Raw genomic sequence first — 20,559 nt, forward strand, 5'->3', positions numbered from 1 at the left:
AGAGAATTTTGGCTTAATTAACGTTTTTCACGAAGAAAAGGAGGGAAAATGTAACATTTGGTACAGAAACTAGTTTTTAATGTCCAGTTACTTTTTACAGCGAGTAACGATAACGTTAACGATAATGGCAATACTTAGTAAAGTGTATCACGATATTGATATGTCGTCACATCACCCAGCCCTGATATCGGTACGTAACATGACCTACTGTTTCACAGAAGATGTGATGCGGATTAAGATCACGCCTTCAACAAAGTAAAGTTCAGTTTATTAAAGAACGGCGTCTTTTTTTATCCATTTACAGATACATTTAATGTAAAAAGTTAGTTCCTGTTCTCGCTTACGCTATAGCAGCTAATACGATGCAGCTTGTCCTTTTACCACAAAGTGTAAACTTGTAAAAGTAAAGTTACAGCTTTACATTGGACTCTTACAAAACACTAATACTGAAGACTTCGAATTTACGAAATGTACGAATTTTTAAAATCCGTTTTTGTGGAGCGTTTGCTGTACAACTCCCTGGGAATGAAACTGTTACGATAGAAACGATAATGGATCCGTGTAACCCTGTGATTAGCAAATTAATCAACACCTTTTGACCAATCAGAATCCAGAATAATCAGATTATTTGCTAAATCTATAACACTTCACTGTTTTGAGAAGGTGAATAGATCGTGAGCGTTAAAGTTATCGCTCCTATCACTAACGCTAGCGTGTTACGTTAAAACGAGATGATATTTCGTGGGATCTGCGTGTCTTTCCACTTTCTGTAATTTCTGTAATTCCGACTTCTGAGTTAAGTTGAAGTTGTGTTGATTGATGACGTTCATAAACAACGTACACCATAACCGTGATTTCTTGAATGTAATTATTCGGTAGCTGTGATTTCCAAAACTGACGTGAAGAATGTTTATTTTTAGATTTTACGACACGGCACTTTTTCTTAGACAAAATAATTTCCAGTTCTTTTTTAAAGCCTGCTTAAATTTTGGAAAAATATTGAGAATGGAAGAAAAGGAAATGATACAAAGTCTAATCAGATTTGTGTGTGTGTGTGTGTGTGTGTGTGTGTGTGTGTGTGTGTGCACGGTGGATATGGATGAAACACACTTGGTCTGTGTGAGATGATGGTTGTGAGCAGCAGGGTTTCCCCCTCTGAATATACACACTGTGGCGTGAGGGAATGCTGCACTGGAGCGATGATGCTCACATGACCATCTCACACACACACACACACACACACACACACACACCATGGTCTCATTAGCATGCAGTGATGTGCAGCTTTGGCTCATTTAACTTCCACACTTCACTTTCTGTCTGTCTCTCTAGCTGTCTCTCTGTATGTCTGTCTCTCTAGCTGTCTCTCTGTGTGTCTGTCTCTCTGTATGTCTGTCTCTACCTGTCTGTCTCTCTGTGTGTCTGTCTCTCTGTGTGTCTGTCTCTCTGTGTGTCTGTCTCTACCTGTCTGTCTTTGTAATGGTCTCTGTGTGTGTCTGTGTCTCTGTCTGCTACCTGCATGTCTTTCTGTCTATCTGCCTGTCTCTGTCTGTCTGTCTATCTGTCTGTTTCTCTCTGTGTCTCTATCTGCTATCTGTCTCTCTTTACTGACTGTCTGAGTTCCAGGCCACCAGTTTGTGTGTGTGTGTTTGTGTGTGTGTGTGTGTGTGTGGTGTTAAAGGTTACTCGAGTTCACGCTTCCCTTCACATAAAGCCCTGCCCACTTGTGTTTAAATTCTGCCTTCTGACTAATCTTCAGCTTCCTGATGGAGTCTTTAATTTTATTATTATGATTTTTACGTGTGCTTGTGTGTGTGTGTGTGTGCATGTGTGTGTGTGTGTGTGTGTGTGTGCGTGCGCGCGCACGTGTGTGTGTGTGTGTGTGTGCGTGCATGTTTTGAGGACAGAGTTCACAGATAGAATGCCTCAGGGCACTGTTGACCTGTCAGTCTCGTCTAACCCTGCTGTTTAAACTCCGCCTCCTTAATGAAACACTTCCTGATGATCTCATAACTTACAGGATTATTAGGGTGTGTGTGTGAGAGAGAGTGTGTGTGTGTGTGCGTGCAGTGTGTTTGTGGATCAGTCACTTTCAGTTGTACACAAGGTTGTCAAGGGTGCTTTTCTGGGTTGACTTGGACACACACACACACACACACACACACACACAGCATTGTTCTGCAAACATCAGAAATGGATAAGAGGTGAAAGCTTCCTAAGAATAGTCATTATCTGTGTGTGTGTGTGTGTGTGTGTGTGTGTGTGTGTGTGTGTGTGTGTGTATACTGTGTGTGTGTGTATACTGTATGTGTGTGTCTGGGTGGAGAAGAAAGGACGTGTGTGTGTGTGTGTGTGTGTGTGACACTGCTTTATGAATATCAGCTATTGTTTGACTAAGGGGTTTTCCTTGTGCTTCTGTCACGAATACCGTGTGTGTGTGTGTGTGTGTGTGTGTGTGTGTATTTACATTACTTGGTCCAGATTACTATACTGTGTGTGTGTGTGTGTGTGTGTGTGTGTGTGTGTGTGTGTGAAGTGTCTGGATCGGCTCCAGCTCTCAGCAAATTGAGTCTGGTATACTGTGACCTCGGCTTATTAAGCTTGTTAGTGCGTGTGTGTGTGTCTGTGTGCGTGTCTGTGTGTGTGTGTGTTCTTTGTCTCGCTCTCTGATTGGTCAGAAGGTGATGATTCATTGTCTATAACAGCAGCTCTGACGGTTGTTCCAGCTGTTCATTTCTATAGTAACAGCTCATTCACAGGGTCTTGTACAGTGGACACTCCAATAAACTGATTTTTTTATATATTTTTTTAAAGTGTGTAAACGTTGAAACGGTGAGGAGACGTTTATTTAACGTTTACGGAAGGAGTCTCCAGTTTCAGCGCTCTGGATGTTAAACATGTCACACGTCGTTCGGCTTCTGTTGTGCTTGCGTTCAAACAGATAACGTACGTGCAATAAGTAAGGAATAACGTACGTAAATAATAACACAACGAAGTGTTTTATTCTCCTTATACCACACTGATATGCCAACGGTTACAATTTTTAATTTACTGATGAACAATGTTAATAAATTTATTGTTCGTCTCGGATTACGTCTGCAGTACAAGCCTCTATGAGTGAGATGTTGCTATAGAAACAATGAGGTATGAAAACAAGCACGTTATTATAAACCTGTTGCCTTCGTCACAGCCGGAAATACCATCCGAGCTGCTTTTGTAGCGCATTAATCCACACTCTCTGAGCAGTCAGTTTCGAGAATTCAGCCACGCTGTGATCGCCTCGTGCTCGTCATCGTTATACAGAGGAATTAAAATTTAAATGGAACACACACACACACACACACTGAACATGGGAATCATGTAAATCAGGAGGGGTGCCAATACTTTGTGCAGCACACCCTTTAGTAATTGTACCCTTTGTACAGTGATGTATGTGTACATACACACAACACACACACACGTGTGTGTAGTGTAGGGATGGGACCTCTTCCTGTTGCTATGGTAACAGGAACGGGGGTCAGCAGGGCTCGCCACGTGACCGGCTAAATCTATAAGGTCAAACTGTCCATTATGAGCTACAGCAGACCTGTGTGTGTGTGCGTGTGTGTGCGTGTGTGTGCGTGTGTGTGTGTGTGAGTGCGTGTGTGTGCGCGCACGTGCTGACACTCATATCTAATTAACATGATGGTGTCACCACTATGTGCCCTAATTCAAAGGTGTACAAACTACACGTGTGTGTGTGTGTGTGTGTGTGTTGTACCTTTGACCTGCGCTTTTGTGTAAAACGACCCATAATGCTGGAGAGGCCCTTGTGTGTGTGTGTGTGTGTGTGTGTGTGTGTGTGTGTGTGTGTGTGTGTGTGTTTGTGTGCGTGTGCGCACTTATCAGGTCCAGACGTCTATAACGTGTGTGTGTGTGTGTGTGTGTGTGTGTGTGTGTGTGTGTGTGTCTCCCTGGGGGCCATTTTTTTTAAGCCCCTCAAATCCAGCACAGGAAATGAGTGTCTACTGGAGGAGGACAGAGATGGCACACACACGCACACACACACACACACACACAGATGGTCAAGTTGGATGTTAGGAATTGTGGATTCTTGTGGAGCTGATATGAGAGAGAGCTGTGTGTGTGTGTGTGTGTGTGTGTGTGTGTGTGTTCATGTTTTTTTTTTAACTCACACACTCACTCACTGTAATCTATAACACAACATTGACAATTCTTATTAATATTCTAATGAGCGGCTTCTGATTGGCTCCTGAAAGAGACGTGCTCATGAATATGCATGACCCTGCTGTTGTGTTTACTCTGTTTGTGTATTTCTCACAGCTTTTCTCAGTAAGTCTCACACACACACACACACACGTCTGAGGTTATACTTTGATGTCCCAAACGCTTCTGTCTTGTTTCCGCCCGTCGTCGCTGCGTCTTTACACACTGTCTCTATAAAAGACTTAGCATCTATATGATAGCTAGCTTATGCTTTGCAGCTGCTTTCTCTCTCTCTCTCTCTCTCTCTCTCTCTCTCTCTCTTTCTCTTTGGACCTTTGTAGAGCCGCTACTCACACACACGGGCAGGATGAAGCTCTGAAGGTTGTCTCACGCATACTTGCTTTGTGAAAGCTGAATAGATTTTGTGTGTGTGTTTATTTAGCTAATACAGGTGTGTGTTGTGGACTTTGTACTCTGTATTCTGTCTTACGTCAGCCTGTGTGTGTGTGTGTGTGTGTGTGTGTGTGTGTGTGTGTGTGTGAGAGAGCGGTGTGTGCATGTGTGTGTGTGTATGATGTGGTTGGGGCATGTGGCTGCAGCGGTGTGTAAATAAGAGATCTAAATTTAACTCTAAAGTTCAGCTACCCTAAAATACCACACACACACACACACACACACACAACACCCACACACACACGCACAGAGCGGAGATTGTGGTGAACATAACACCACTGTCCAGATGCTAATAAAACACCTTCTTCTATTTCTAAGTTTCGTATTCACTACACACACTTCCTGAGTGAAGCTCTAATATGCGTAATGGCTGATAAGTGTGTAATAAACACTCCGTGTTGTGTTGTTATGGTGAAGCGGAGTCACTGTTACCAAACAAAAGTTGATTAGTTTTCTCTAACAGCATGTCCCCAGGTGTTTTATTCCTCTTACAGCCCAGCAGTTTAGCAAGTTTATAGTTCGAAGTAATGTTGTGGAACAAGCGGAACAAGTTACTTTTTGTTCTCATGTACATTATAGCAGCTTATGGAAGGAGTCTCCAGTGTCAGTGCTTTGTAGCAGTCAGAGGTAAAGCTGGAGCTTTAAGTCTTTCTTCAGGACGGAAGAGTTTACGCTTTGAGGTTTCCAGGTTACAAACAACAACAAGATGCGGTTTTTTTTAAATAACTTAGAAAAGAAGAAAGAGTGTTGAATGTTTCACAACATGAAATGTAACTATAAATGGATAAAAAAATTACGACCTGTTGTTTAGTAAATGAAAACTTGTAATGTTAGGGAAAATGTAGGAAATGCCTTAAAAAACATTTTTGAAGCGGTCCACCTATTAATTATCTTTCATTTTTCTTGTCTTTTTCCTCTTTTCCTGTTCAGCCGTGGAGACGCAGAGCACGAGTTCGGAGGAAATCGTCCCCAGTCCGCCGTCTCCTCCTCCGCCACCGAGGGTCTACAAACCCTGCTTCGTCTGCCAGGACAAATCCTCTGGCTACCACTACGGTGTCAGCGCCTGTGAAGGCTGCAAGGTAAAACACACACACACACACACACACACACAGAACACACGCGTGAAGTTCCTTCTTCTCGTGTAAAGCTGGCCTTTCTTTTACGCTTCATCAGTGCTTGGCCCCCGCTATATCGCTCTGCATCTAAACTATTTTGCAAGTTAACATCCTGAACATTCAAAATTGTGAGATGTTTCTAAAAATAAAAACAAAAGTCATGCTTCAAAACAAAAGTTAACCTTAAGAGAGAAGTGATAAGTCATACGGAAACAACCAAACGTGAAAGATAACGTGAATGTTAGCTTTTAGAACAGGAAGAAGAAACACATTTGAATTTTATTTATTTCTTTGTTAGAATTCATTTTTCGAAGGCAAAAACATTCAGGAAAAAAAAGAGAATTTCGTTTCAGCAAAAATCAGGAGGACTTGACTGATTAATGTGTTATTTATAAGAGCTCAATACAGAGGTGTGTGTGTGTGTGTGTGTGTGTGTGTGTGTGTGTGTGTGTGTGTGTGTGTGTGTGTGTGTGTGGGGGGTGAAGTTTGGTCGAGGAAATATGGCAGCTCTGGAATTGCGCCTGGTGTTTTTGCGTTTGTAACACAAAATACAACAGTGTCTGTTGTATGCATCCAGTATTGTGAGTGTGTGTGTGTGTGTGTGTGTGTGTGTGGTATGCGCTATGCATGCCAAGAGATTTGTTCCATTTCTGTTTCTTAAGCCGTCTGTTACTATAGCCAAGCAAGGATGAAGTGTCTGTTGGTGTGTGTGTGTGTGTGTGTGTGTGTGTGTGTGTGTGTGTGTGAGATAGAGAGAGAAGAGCACCCAAACGTGATTCATTCTTCAGCCCGTCTGCCAATAGCTGTCTGACACTGATCTTGTAAAACACACACACACACACACACACACACACACACATACACTGCTCTCTTTCTATCTGTATTTTTCTTTGTTTTAAATTCAGTCCAATCAGCAGCTCCTGAGATTTTAAATCATGTTTTTAATACAGTGCTCACAAAAAAAATATCACTTATTATGCAGGAACAATCGGTTCATAATAATAATAATAATAATCATCATCATCATCATTTGCAATCAGCTACACATTACGGTGTCGTTGTAATAAGATCATGTGATGCCTTTGTTTGTTTCCAGACTTTCTGCAGTATGAAAATATTTACTTGTTTCTATAATAGTTCAAATCGAGCTGTTAACGAAGCGTAACGTGACGTGATTCGTCAGCATATTGTCGTAAAAACCAGCATCGCGAAATCCTCGCCTTCAGCATTGTGTGTGTTTCCTCCACAGGGCTTTTTCCGCAGGAGCATCCAGAAGAACATGGTGTACACGTGTCACCGGGAAAAGAGCTGCATAATCAACAAGGTGACGCGAAACCGCTGCCAGTACTGCCGCCTGCAGAAGTGTCTGGAAGTGGGCATGTCCAAGGAGTGTGAGTACCTGCTGCAAAATCGCTTCCATGTTCGTTTTTTTTTTCTTAGCAAGAAGCTAGCTAGCTAACGGTGATGGTGTATATTATCCTAAAAACAGCGAACTGCGTAGTGTTATAGAGTTAACAAATAAATATATGTTTATTGATTGATCTCAAGCTAATACTTGTATATAATACAGCATACCGCATTTGTTTACTGTTGATGCTCTGGGCGGCCATTTTGAATCGGGGTTGAGGAGACCGTCCTCGAGGCTTGAGAGGGTGTTGTCTTTGGTTTTTCCTAGTTGGAGGTCGAGTTACGGGTTGAATTTGAATTCAGCACCTAAAACGGAAGGTTTTTTTTAACCACTTTGCATCTGGAAACACTGGCACACAGTTCCTGCTTAGTCTCTACTAGAGCTGAGTGGTTTTTTCTGGGGGTTTTTTTTAACCCATTTGCACAATTATTTTTGTTTGTACCTGCTCACGATATTTTCTAAGTTCAGTTAGCTCTATTTAAAAAACAAACAAACAAAAAAAAAAACCTCACAGCCTGATGTAAACCACCGTGACCCTGACCAGGCAGTTACTAAGGATGAAGGCATTGAACGCGTGGCTGAATGTTAACGTTAATGAACGTGGTGTTCATTTTTCCGCAAGCTTCATATCTGAGCGCTCGCTTCAGTTTACTCACGTGAAAGTAAAAACCTCTTGTGTACTTTTCATACACCGCTAATCTTATACCCTGTGAACCTTTGCGAATCGTGCTCCCCGTATTCGTGTCTGTACTCGTTTAGAACAGTCTGATATGATATGTTTTGATATGTTCTGTATGACACTGAAGCATCAGGGACCCCGTTCAGATCAGGACCTGGACATTACGACCATATCATATCGATACTGTGATAAACAATGCCACTGCTTGTACGTATTGTTCGTATTTTGCCAATGGTTACCAACTCCGATTGGAAGCACCGATAAGATTTTTGAAAATTGTAGCTAAATTGTACCAAAAACTGAGGTAGAGTATAGTGTCTAAGATAAAAATGTAATAAAGGATGATGAATATATATATATATATATATATATATATATATATATATATATATATATATATATATATATATACATAAATATATACAAGAATGGAAATGTATATAGTTGCTAATGCTAAAAGGTTACTTAAACTTGGAAAGTCCTGATTGAGGTTTTACAGACATTTGCAGAGAAGTAATTAATTACATAAAAAAAAAAAAAAAGATAAATCCCAAACCAGATATTATCTGAAGCTAGCTTCCAAGGGGCCAATTTATTTTGACCTGGAATATATAAAATACATATTTTTAAAATAGAAGCTGAACAAAAAAAAATCCTGCTTGGAAGCAGCGAATAAATGAGATGAAATTGTACAATTTTAAATAATAAATACTTTATTAATTAGAAATAATTATTTATTTTCTAAATATACATCAAGTTATTGTGATACGATACTTTTGTAATATCGCCTCTAATTCAGACGCAGCATTACTTTATTATCAGACCCTGGGATAACTGTATCTCATACAGGAGCTACTCTGTGATTTTATTTTTATCCAAATCTACAGCGTCAGTGTTTTTCCTTTCTCTAACCCTGAGCCAAAAATACCTGCTTTTCTACATGATAGTAAGGCCGGTCTTATTTAATAAAAAAAATTAACACGTTAGAAATATTTTCTTAAAATTCTGATAAATAGTGGTGATTTATAATTCGGTCGTTATAATAATAACCGCACTCTATATTCACATGTATCACAGGTTTATGTATAAATTTACAATCCGAACATCCAGACTACTAGGAAATGAACCCTGCTAGAAGCTCCTCCTCCTCGGCCTGTGTTTGTTTATAGTCGTCTGGAAGCAAGAATGTGGATGTGGACGTGCAAATACTTTATAACAGACTCCGCCCTGAGAAGCTATTAGGGCTATTATGTTTTATTCAGTACGTTATCCATTACCTGTCTAACTGGGCAGGTTTGGGACTCGTCTCAGTGTCAGGATACGTCATTCAGCACCTGCAGCACTAACACTTAACCCGTCTTTGATGTCGCGCGCAGTTTCTCTGGTTGACGTGGCCTATCGTCTGGCATTCATTCGTAGCCGTCTGGCGTGTTAGCCAGGATTAGACATGAGAATACTTTGCCACAGACATCACCGTGAGAAACTAATGTCAAATTTCACTACGTGTGCTGAAGTGAAAATGGGGAAAGAAAAGCGTGCGCTGAAGTGAAACGCGTAGTCAGTCTGGCAGTTTTTCACTGTCTCAGGCTATTTGCAGGGTGCCCCATGGGAGAAGCGAAGCAAGAATCTTAACACCGTTAACCTGATACGACACGAATACAGTGTGTGACAAAAGCTAGCAGAGCTAGCAAAGACGGATAAAGTAGCACTGACAATAAGGCATACCAAACGCACAACAGTAGCAGTCCGAAAGCTCCAGGAATCACGACACGCTCGGGTGCTGAGGATGCAGGATTCTGTCTCTTACTCTCAAACAGTTTATGCCCACACACACCACATCACGAGAAATAGCGGCACATCGCCGAGCTTTACAAATGATATATCGAGTTCTGATGTCTGTCTCACGTCCATGTCGAGCTTAAGTGGCTCGATCTGCCATTTCTGCTCGAGAGATTTCACCACAACAAACAAATATTTAAGGCATGTAGCTAATGCTAATGGTCATGAAAGCTTAACATTAGTTAGTTCCAGCTGTTGTTTAAATTGGCAATAAAATGATTTAAACCATTTTTGCATAAATCGTTAAGCGTCACGGTATCTGGCCCCGCACCTCATCGTAAACACCATCGGCCAAACGTGCTTATTAGCAATCATCTATCTGTATAAACCCTTGTGTGTTTGTAAACAAAAAGACATGCGCGCGCAACCTGATGCTACGTGGTTATAATCCGACTGAAGAATCTGGCAAGAATTTTGTTCAGGAATGTGATTGACTTTAGATAATATGTTATCCTCTTATATTATGAATGAGCACTAAAACCCCTGGAGTGCTATTCTGCTAAACTAACACTTTCAAACAGTGTAACTGTAAAAGATCCTTATAGCTTGGTGTCCCGTCAGTGGCTAAACGAGGCTAAGCCCGGACACATACACACATCTCTTAGAAACTCTGAGCGTTTACACCAGAGAGAAACTAAAGGCATAAATATCTCTTGATGTTTACAACGTTGTTGTTTGTGCTCACGGTCAAGATGTAATGTTTTACGATTGCAACACCGAGGACGTCGTCGTGACGCCGAAAGCTGAAGTGCTGCTCAAACAGATGCGTATGTAACCTGAACAAAGTTAGCTCGCTAAACAATGTCCATTATAGGCAACTCCTTCGTAAGAAAGTGCCCTAGCTACCTACTGTTAGCCAGCTAGAGTGTAGACGAGCTGCTTAGGCTTGTTAAATCAATATAAATTAGGCTAACCAGCAAGCTAAGCCTGTTGAACGTGTACGTAGCAAGGAAGCTTCACCGATATGATTGAGATCTCAATTGGACACTCAACAGCACAGTCCAATGTTTTAGAAAACACGTTCTGGTTTACTCGCTGTAGACTCCTGCTATGTTATTGCAACCAGGAGCCACATCTGAACTGAGGAACTCTTCGCTAAGATAGTATCATAGATGTGTCATGGTGTGATGCGCTAACATGCTTGTTTCTGCAATCTCCATTATTATTATAATGTGTGTGTGTGTTTTGATGATTGCTAGATACCACATACTTTTTTGTCAGTATGTGTTTCCATGGTGGCATACACTAAGACAGACACACACACGCACACACACACACACACCAGGGTTTTCCCTCTGGCTGTGTGATCACACATTCTTTCAATTCTGTCTGCTAGTGTCAGACTTGAGAAGTTAATTGGGAGAAGCGAGAGAACAGAGGACACACACACACACACGCACACACACAGATGGAGCCTCACAGCAGTTTATCCTATTCTCTTCTACTATACACTCGCAGATGTGTGTGTGTGTGTGTGTGTGTGTGTGTCCGGCACTCTTTAGGAGTGAATAGGGTGATCCATCATTGCCAGATTACTGAAATCTACAGCAGTGACCTGAAGCTACACACACTCGCCACCTAGTGGACACTTAGCTTCTCTGTGTGTGTGTGTGTGTGTGTGTGTGTGTGTGTGTGTGTGTGTGTGTGTGTGTGAAACATCATACTCTTTGGCAACGTCAAAACGACATTTTGTCGTTCTGAATTTGCGAAAACGTGAGTAATTATGAAGCAGTCCATGTTGAAGACAGCTGCCTACATGCTTATTGCGTCTGTATTAGAGTGTTATTAGCATAAAGTGCTAGCTACAATTCGAATTTCATTTCTGACACAAGGAAGTGCATCAGCAGTTGGTCATTGTACGTTACAAGCTTGTTAAAAAGCGTTCACGTCTTTGTCAAACGCCTGATTTCCAGAAAGCTCTGCTTTACTGGCGTGACATTATAAACAAACACAACCTAAAATATTTACAACGATAATTAAAACATCACTTGTCATTTTCTAGTATTGATGACATCATAACAAATTCTGTACTTTAGCTGTCTAATTGAAAGGTATTCAGGTTTTGTGGGCGTTTCCATAGCAATGAATGACAAATTCCCGACTCCCAGTAGATAAATTAGCGCAGTTCCGACATAAAGTGTACTACATGCTGTGATATGAACTTAATGGAATTTAGCACTCTTTTTCTGTGCTCCAAAATTAGACAACGTTAAAACATCTGCAGAATTGCCGTTTTTAAGGACTTGTGACGTATAATTAGTGTTTATTTCAAAGAATGGACACCGAATTGTGTTTTTCAAAACCAATAAAATGGATCAGTTGTGTGCAGTCACGATTAAAAGGTTGACATGCTAGGTAGGAAGCTAGTATTTGAAACATGACTACATCTGGCAGACAGTCGATCTGTCTCACACACACACACACACACACACACTCACACACACACCAGTTTACATGACGCACAAAGACATCAGTTCCCAGTTCCTCTCACACACTCCCTCAGTCCCATTATAGCAGGAGCTCATCTCCGGGAGGGATGATGGAGGGATGCTGAAAAGAGGAGGAGGAGAGGAACATTGACATTTTTATCTTTCCGTTGAATTTCGTGCGCGTGACGGACGAGCTGCCAGCGCTTTAATTTTCTCCCCTCGAATTACAGCCGCGAGAGACAGACACACACACACACACACACACACACACACACACACGTAAGAAGACCTTCTGCTGTAGAGGACTGGCATTATTAATTTGTAGCACAAGATATAGACACAGAATTCCAATCAGGACTCAGCATACATTTTTGTCAAAGATATCCATGTTTCCAGAAAAACGTCTCATTTTTTTGTTTTTTTAATATAAAAATTTTTATCAAACAGCCAAATTCTCTTACTCTCAGCCAGCTGTGTCAAAAACAGGACTCTGCGCGCACACACACACACACACACACGCATACATATATATATATATATATATATATATATATATATATATATATATATATATATATATATATATATATACACACACACATACACACACACACACACACACACACGCAAAAAACAGAATCATATTCCTATTTTTTTTTTCAATGCATTTTCTTCTGAGGACCAGGATTTATGTTCATTTTACCGGTTTAAGGCTCCACTATGTAAATGTTTATCCAGTCACCATACTGAATGAACACACACAGACACAAACCCCTGATTTTCAGTGCTATGGTGAATTTTTGCCTCAGTAAAATCTCAAGTCCCCATAGAGTAGGTATTTAACCAGTCCCTGTAACAATGATTACAAACAAACAAACACACACAAACGCTGCATCAGATTCCCTGTGTTTGAGCACAATGGGGAATTTTTGCTTCCATAACATCTCAAGTCCTCATAATGTAGGTATTTAACCTGTCCCAATTACAAAATGATCTCACACACACACACGCACACACACACACACGCACAAAAACAAAACTGTCCGAATCTTCTGTACTCTTCAGTACATTTCTCCTCACAGGGACCAGGATTTTTGTATTTTTATATATTTTATAAATCTTCTCTGTTACATTGCGTTCACTGGGGACTAGAATTTTTGTCCCTTTCACAGGTAAATGACTCCAAAAGGTTGGCGTGTACCTGATCCTTACAATAAGGCACCTATAAACACACCTTCCTCTTCCTCATTCCTTGAGTCCTCAGTGTAGTTTTACCTACTGAATGCTAAGATGAGAACTCCACACACACACACACACACATTCACATATTTCCCCTGCAGGATCTTGTGTGTGACTGATGAAGCGGGCACGCTAATAGTTCTTTAATGGCTTCATTAAACCGTGTGTGTGCAGCGCGCCGATCTGTCAGTGCAGCTAACGTGGCACCGTTAAGCACGGCCCGCTTTTATTTAGGAATTAATTTCACCTCTCCAGAGGCACAAAGACGGAGAGAGAAAGAGAGAGAGGGGCAGAGCATTAACGTTTACAGAGATTGGAAAAAGAATAATGGAATGACACACGCAGCATGATGGCAGTTGCAGATTTGTGTAGTTGTGTGTGTGTGGTGGTGAATAACGCTCACACATAATGGCGATAAATCACAGAATCGACTAACATATGACAAACGTCTAGCCCCTAATGTTGTATAAAAAAAAAAAAAAAAAAACACGCACAAACACACAGCTGGCTACCGAAAGCTGACGGGATTTCTGAAAGGATTTTTACCTCAGATTCAAAAAAAAAGGTTCAGAATTATTTAATGTTAGCCAGATAGCTAATGAATATGAGCTAAAGTAACAAGATTTCCATGAGTCATAATCGTTAAATGCTAGCCAGTTAGCTAGCTAAATGAGCTAAAGTGACAGTTTCTGAGAGGATTTTACATTATTCAAAAAAGAGATAGCTAAACAGATAGCTAGCATGAACTAAAGTGATGGGATTTCTGTGAGGATTTTTACCTCATACTGAAAAAAAGGTTTATAATTATTTAATGATGGACAGCTAGCTAGCTAATGTGAGCAAAAGTGACAAGATTTGTGAGGATTTTTACCTTAAAAATCATAATCGTTTGATGCTAGCTGAGGTGAGCTAATGTGACAGGATACCTGAGAGGATTTTTACCTCGTATTCAGAAAAGTTTCATAATCATTCAGTGCTAAACAGCTCGCTAGCCTGAGCAAAGGTGACAGGATTTTTGGGAGGATTTTACTTCATAGTCAAAAGGTTTCATAATTATTCAGCTAGGTAGCTAGCTAAAGTGACAGTATTTCTGATAGTATTTTACCTCATTCAAACAAGGTTCGTATTCATTCAGTGCTAAACAGCTAGTGAGTTAACATGTGCAAACCTGACAGGAATTCTGAGAGCATTTTTACCTCATATTTTTAAAAATCATAATCGTTCAATGCTAACGAGCTGAAGTGACAGGATTTCTGAGAGGATTTTCACCTTATATTCAGAAATGGTTCATAATCATTCAGTGCTAAACAGCTAGCTAGCTGACGAGTTAAAGTGAGTTTCTGAGAGAATTTTTAGCTCATCTTTAAAAAAAAAAAAGTTTATATTAATTCAGTGCTAAATAGCTAGCTTGCTAGCATGAACTATAAAGTGATTTCTGAGAGGATTTTTTTTTTACCTAATGGTCAAACAAGTTCATAATTATTCAGTGCTAGCCAGTTAGCTAGCAAACACAAACTAAAATGACAGGACTTGTGAGAGGAATTAAGTCTAACATCGTTCTGTTTCTCTGTCTGTAGCGGTGCGGAACGACAGGAACAAGAAGAAGAAGGAAGAGAAGAAGGTGGAGTGTGTGGAGAGCGGCGTGATGAGCGCCGACACAGAGCTGATGATCGAGCGTGTGAGGAAAGCGCACCAGGACACATTCCCCTCGCTCTGTCAGCTCGGCAAATACACCACGGTGTGTGTGTGTGTGTGTGTGTGTGTGTGTGTGTGTGTGTGTGTGTGTGTGTGTGTGGGAGGTAAATTGCCTTATCAGTGTTTTATCATGCACTAGTATTGAAAGTTTAGCTTTAGAGCAGCATGAGAGTGAATAATATTGAAAATAATAGTAATAATAGTGAAAATGTATTATACCATAGCACTGTTGAATTCTGGATTCGGATTGGTCAGAAGGTGTTGATGAATTTTCTGTAACAGCAGCTCTGACAGTAGTGCGGCTGCAAATCACAGGTTTATATTAACTAAGTAGATGTGGTTTTTAAGCATTTATGGAAGGAGTCTCCAGTGTCAGTGCATAGTAACAGTCAGAGGTAAAACTGTAACTTAAAGTTTTCTGACATCATTGTGCTGAGCTGCCTCTCTCTCTCTCTCTCTCTCTGTGTGTGTGTGTGTGTGTGTGTGTGTGTGTGTGTGTACAGAGTAACAGTTCGGAGCGACGCGTCTCGCTGGACGTGGATCTGTGGGATAAATTCAGCGAGCTCTCCACCAAATGCATCATCAAGACGGTGGAGTTCGCCAAGCAGCTTCCCGGCTTCACCACGCTCTCCATCGCCGACCAGATCACACTGCTCAAAGCCGCCTGCCTCGACATCCTGGTGAGACACACACACACACTCACACACACATACAGGATAGTTTATCGCCATTCGTTAAAGGAGTTGTTTAAAAAAAAAAAAACAGTGTATATTGTCATCTAATGATTTGTGTTTATTGTTAGCATTATGTAACATGACGTACGATTAGCGACGTTGGCCTTGTTTCGGTGCTAAAGCTGCTCCTCTTGTCGTAGATTCTGCGCATCTGCACACGCTACACACCTGAGCAGGACACTATGACGTTCTCAGACGGTTTGACGCTGAACCGCACGCAGATGCACAACGCCGGCTTCGGGCCGCTCACGGACCTGGTGTTCGCCTTCGCCAACCAGCTGCTGCCGCTCGAGATGGACGACGCAGAGACGGGCCTGCTCAGCGCCATCTGCCTGCTGTGTGGGGGTGAGAACACACGCGTGCACACACACAAACACACAAACACACACACACACGTATTACTGTAGATGCTTTATTTTTTAATTGTATACTTATTATTATACTATATTGTTTTCTTATTTTATTGTTATCTATTACTATTTTGTATATTTTATTATATTTTTGTAATTTTATGTTCCAGTATTTTTTAACTTTGTAGTTTTATAAGTAGTTTATGATTTTATTTAATTTGATTTTTACTCATTTATTACATATTTTATTATGTTCTATATTGTTGTAACTACATTATATCTCAATGTTAATTTTTTTTTTACTTTAGCATATTTCTACTTTAACCTATATTTTGGTCCTCACAGGAGGCTACACACACACACACACACACACACACACACACACACACACACACACACACACACACAGATGAATAAGAACAATAGACTCTTAGCACCACCTAGTGGCAGCACAATGACCTGCTCCTTTAGGAACACTGTGTTGGACAAGATTTCCTGTGGTTTACTGTGTGTGTGTGTGTGTGTGTGTGTGTGTGTGTGTGTGTGTGTGTGTGTGTGTGTGTGTGGGTGAGCAGATCGTCAGGACCTGGAGGAGGCCGATAAGGTGGACGTGCTGCAGGAGCCGCTGTTGGAGGCGCTGAAGCTCTACGTGAGGAAGAGGAGGCCACACAAACCCCACATGTTCCCCAAGATGCTGATGAAGATCACAGACCTGCGGAGCATCAGCGCCAAGGGTGAGTGTGTGTCTGCTTCTCTCTCTCTCTCTCTCTCTCACACACACACACACACACACACACACAAGCACTGCCTGTAGCTTTCTTTGTGTGTTCAGCAACTTGAGAGGTTTTAAACAATAACACAACCACCTTTATGTTTACTAAACATCCCATTTCTCTTTCTCTCTCTCTTTCTCTCTCTCTTTCTCTCTCTCTCTCTCTCTCTCTCTCTCAGGGGCGGAGCGAGTGATCACTTTGAAGATGGAGATCCCTGGCTCGATGCCTCCTCTCATCCAGGAGATGCTGGAGAACTCGGAGGGGTTGGAGAGCATGGGGGGCGGAGCCAGTTCACGGTCAAACCCCACCCCCTCAGGCAGCTGCAGTCCCTCGCCTTCGCCCAGCTCCGCCCACAGCAGCCCATCCACGCAGTCGCCCTGACACAGACAAACATATACACACACACCATATCCTCCTCTTCCTGTTAGCTCCGCCCACTCACTGCTGCAGGGGCTCGGTCATCCATCGCTTCCTGTCTCTCTCTCTCTCCGCTGCTGTAAAGACTCATCAGACAGACGGAGGAGAGAAAGTTTTACAGACACGAAAAAAGCGAACGAGAGCGAAGAACTCGGAACTCAGAGTGTGGACTTTTTTCTTTTTCATTTTCTTCCTCCAACATCTCAGGCCTGGACTTCACCACGACGAATGAACGATGGACTTGGCCTAACTTCCAAGAGGCTGTTTTTTTTTTTGTTTTTGTTTTGTTTTGTGTTTTTTTTTTTTTTTTTTTTTTTTTTTTACAAAAAATATATATAAATATATATAGAGAAGAACCCAGGAATGATTGTGGAAGAACAAAAAAACATGGACTTGGAGTGTAGCTGTATTTCTTCACTGATTTTTTTTTTCTCTTTTTATGGCTGTTAGAGAAAATGGGGGGAAAAATACAGAGAGAGTTGTTGCTTTATTTCAGACTGATCGTGATGATGATGATGATGATGATGATGCAGTTTTTCATGGAAACGAAATGTTGAAAAAAAAATTTACACACGTAAATTGTGCACAGATGAAAAGAGATAAAACTGTGGTTGAAAAAAAAAGAAGATCTGCCTCTATTTAATTTGTTCCTCACAACACAACACTTTACCGTACATCGGGTTCTAACCAGAGTTTGCTCTGAAGGGTGTGACACACCCCCTTAAATTTAGTCTGCTTAGAGAAAAATTAACCTAGCTAACGTTTTTATATTTTATTGTTTGTATTGCCTCGATTATGACACTTCAGCGCCTCCTACTGGTGAAGTGTAGTTTAGTGTTTGTCGCTTTAGTGTTACTGTAATCCAAGGGTTCCCAAACTAGCAGTGATAATCGCAAATAGGGTCACAATAAGACGGATTTTGTGTGCTAATATTTTTAAACATTACTGGGAATCACATTCAGACAAGCCACATTAAATGAATATGTGCTATTTTAATCCTTTTCACTCTCCTGACATTCTGTATTAGTGTAGTTTAGTAGTAAAAGTTTATCCAAAACGTTTGGAACCCCTGCCATAATCCTTTCTTTCAAGGAAGTCATGACATACCAGCAAGTGTGGAAAATACGTGAATAGCTGTAGCTGATATTGTAGAAAAAACGATCATGAATCGTCCCAATTTGTCGTCTGCTGTGACCTTTTCATGCTACACAATGTAGTTAGCGCTATAGCTATCCTTAAGAAGATGTGGAACTTGACGATGAGCGCCCAGGCCCTACCTCGGGAAAATGTTTCCACTATGCTGGAGAAAACAAAGACTCGTATAAAACGATGCGTCTCCTTTACCTCCTCTGAAAGCATGAGCTTCATATAATTTAAAAAAAGCAGGATGAGGTCAATTTTGCTAGTTTTGCTAACATTAACTGGCTATATTTAACCACGCAGTCCTGTTTTCTTTGCTAATGTCAGGTTTGACTAGCATCGCTTCCAGTAGCTAACGTAAACAGTCTAGGCAGCAAATGAAATTCTAGCTAATTCTTATTTACAGGATATTTGACTTCTGATTAATTCATTAGCAAACTGCATAGCGTTAGTCGTGCGTATAAGCAGCAAACAGATTGTGTGAAGTATAGTGTAGCGGTTTTAGAATTATAGTAATAAAAATTTGTTTTCATGTAAACAAATGTAAACATTGTCGTTAATGACATTAATTTCATCAGTTAAAAATGTTTTTTGACTTCCACTCGAGTACATTTTGGCTGAGATACTTCCACTTTTAACTGAGTACGATTTTAAACTTACGTATAATTTTAGTTCTTGGTCCTTCCCTGCGTACCGATGGTTTATCACTCGAACCTCCTGATTCACTTTCTTCATCCGTTCACTTGCTCGCTACAACACCGCTAATTAGAGAAATACCGTAATAGCAGGAAAATGTAACGAATGGATTTATTTACAATCACATCATTATCGTAAAAAATATCGTAAACAAAAATATCGTAACACGTCAAATCATGACAAGCTCCGCCCCAGTGGATCCAAATCTCCAGAAAAGAACAGGAACTAAAAACTCCGTCCCTGTTTTCCCTGACTCCGCAGTGACCCAAGAAGTTAGCTTCGTATAGCTTTTTATCCCACAATGCCGCTGCATTCTGGATTCTGATTGGTCAGAAGGTGTTGCTTCGTGTCAGGTTGTAACTCAGCAACGAATCATGGATTATTTTCATATAACAGCATGCTTTCAAGTATATTATTCCTTACGTAATATAAAATATATTAAGCTCTCTGCTTAATCCTGGGCTAAGAAGACAATCTGGACCAATTTGATGATCGCAACACCACCAAGATTATCCCGAGGTGTTGAGGAGTGAAATCTAATCGTACCCGCTCCTGATTCCTCGCAGTGCCGTCATGATGAAAAATTGTAAATATTAACGTTATTCCGTGTTTACGGCTGAACATCCTGTAGTGTGTGGACGGAGCGGAAACACACCGTTATAAGAAAGTGCACATCCAGACGACTTACCACAATGAAGCTGATTATTATTTTCCTATAACAGCTTATCCTGAAGTGTTTTATTCCTCTTATATCACAGCAATTTTCCAATGAGTATAGAAACTTATTATTAAATAGTATAGATTCCAATGAGTATAGAAACTACTTATTAAAGAACGACACTTTGTACTTTTTATCCGTTTATAATTACTTTTAATGTTGTGGAACGTCCGTGAAAGAAGTTAGTTCCTGTTCTCGCTTGCATTATAGCAGCTATAAACAGTCGTTCCCTCACCAGCCTTTCTTTTTATCTCTCTCTTCACGTTAATAAGACAAAAAGATGCAGCTTTTCATGTTACCGAGAAACAACGAGGTCCTGAAGGTGTCAGAAAACCTAAAGTGCCAGCTTTACTTCTGATCCTGGAGACTTGTATCAAAATTCTCCTTACGGAAAACTTATATCCGCAATTACAACCTGTCAATGACTACACGCTCTTTTCTTTATCTAAGTAATCTTATCAGTTGAAAATACTTTATTGTAGTGGAAGCTAATTGTTTGAAGGGAGTTAAATTAGATTGCTTTAAATGAAACTAAACTACTCTAGAAATAGAACAATCTGATACTAAGATTATTTTCTGCAGAAGACCATAGGACTAATTATTATTATTATTATTATTATTATTATTATTATTATTACAAAGAAAAGAGCAGATGGAAGGGAAAAAAT

General features: G+C 40.6%; 1 protein-coding gene across 1 annotated transcript in view; it reads left to right on the forward strand.

The window, feature by feature from the left end:
- Positions 1-17,963, forward strand: part of raraa (retinoic acid receptor, alpha a) — a 92,694-nt gene extending 74,731 nt beyond the window's left edge. The window contains exons 4-10 of the mRNA XM_026947897.3: positions 5,590-5,738; positions 7,024-7,165; positions 14,946-15,106; positions 15,567-15,743; positions 15,938-16,142; positions 16,723-16,881; positions 17,099-17,963. Of these exons, the coding sequence (XP_026803698.1) occupies positions 5,590-5,738; positions 7,024-7,165; positions 14,946-15,106; positions 15,567-15,743; positions 15,938-16,142; positions 16,723-16,881; positions 17,099-17,301 (1,196 nt within the window). The 3' untranslated portion in view covers positions 17,302-17,963. The remainder of the gene's footprint in view (positions 1-5,589; positions 5,739-7,023; positions 7,166-14,945; positions 15,107-15,566; positions 15,744-15,937; positions 16,143-16,722; positions 16,882-17,098) is intronic.
- The last annotated feature ends 2,596 nt before the right edge of the window (positions 17,964-20,559 follow it).

Source organism: Pangasianodon hypophthalmus, chromosome 12 (genome assembly GCF_027358585.1).
Source record: "Pangasianodon hypophthalmus isolate fPanHyp1 chromosome 12, fPanHyp1.pri, whole genome shotgun sequence".
NCBI lineage: Eukaryota > Metazoa > Chordata > Actinopteri > Siluriformes > Pangasiidae > Pangasianodon > Pangasianodon hypophthalmus.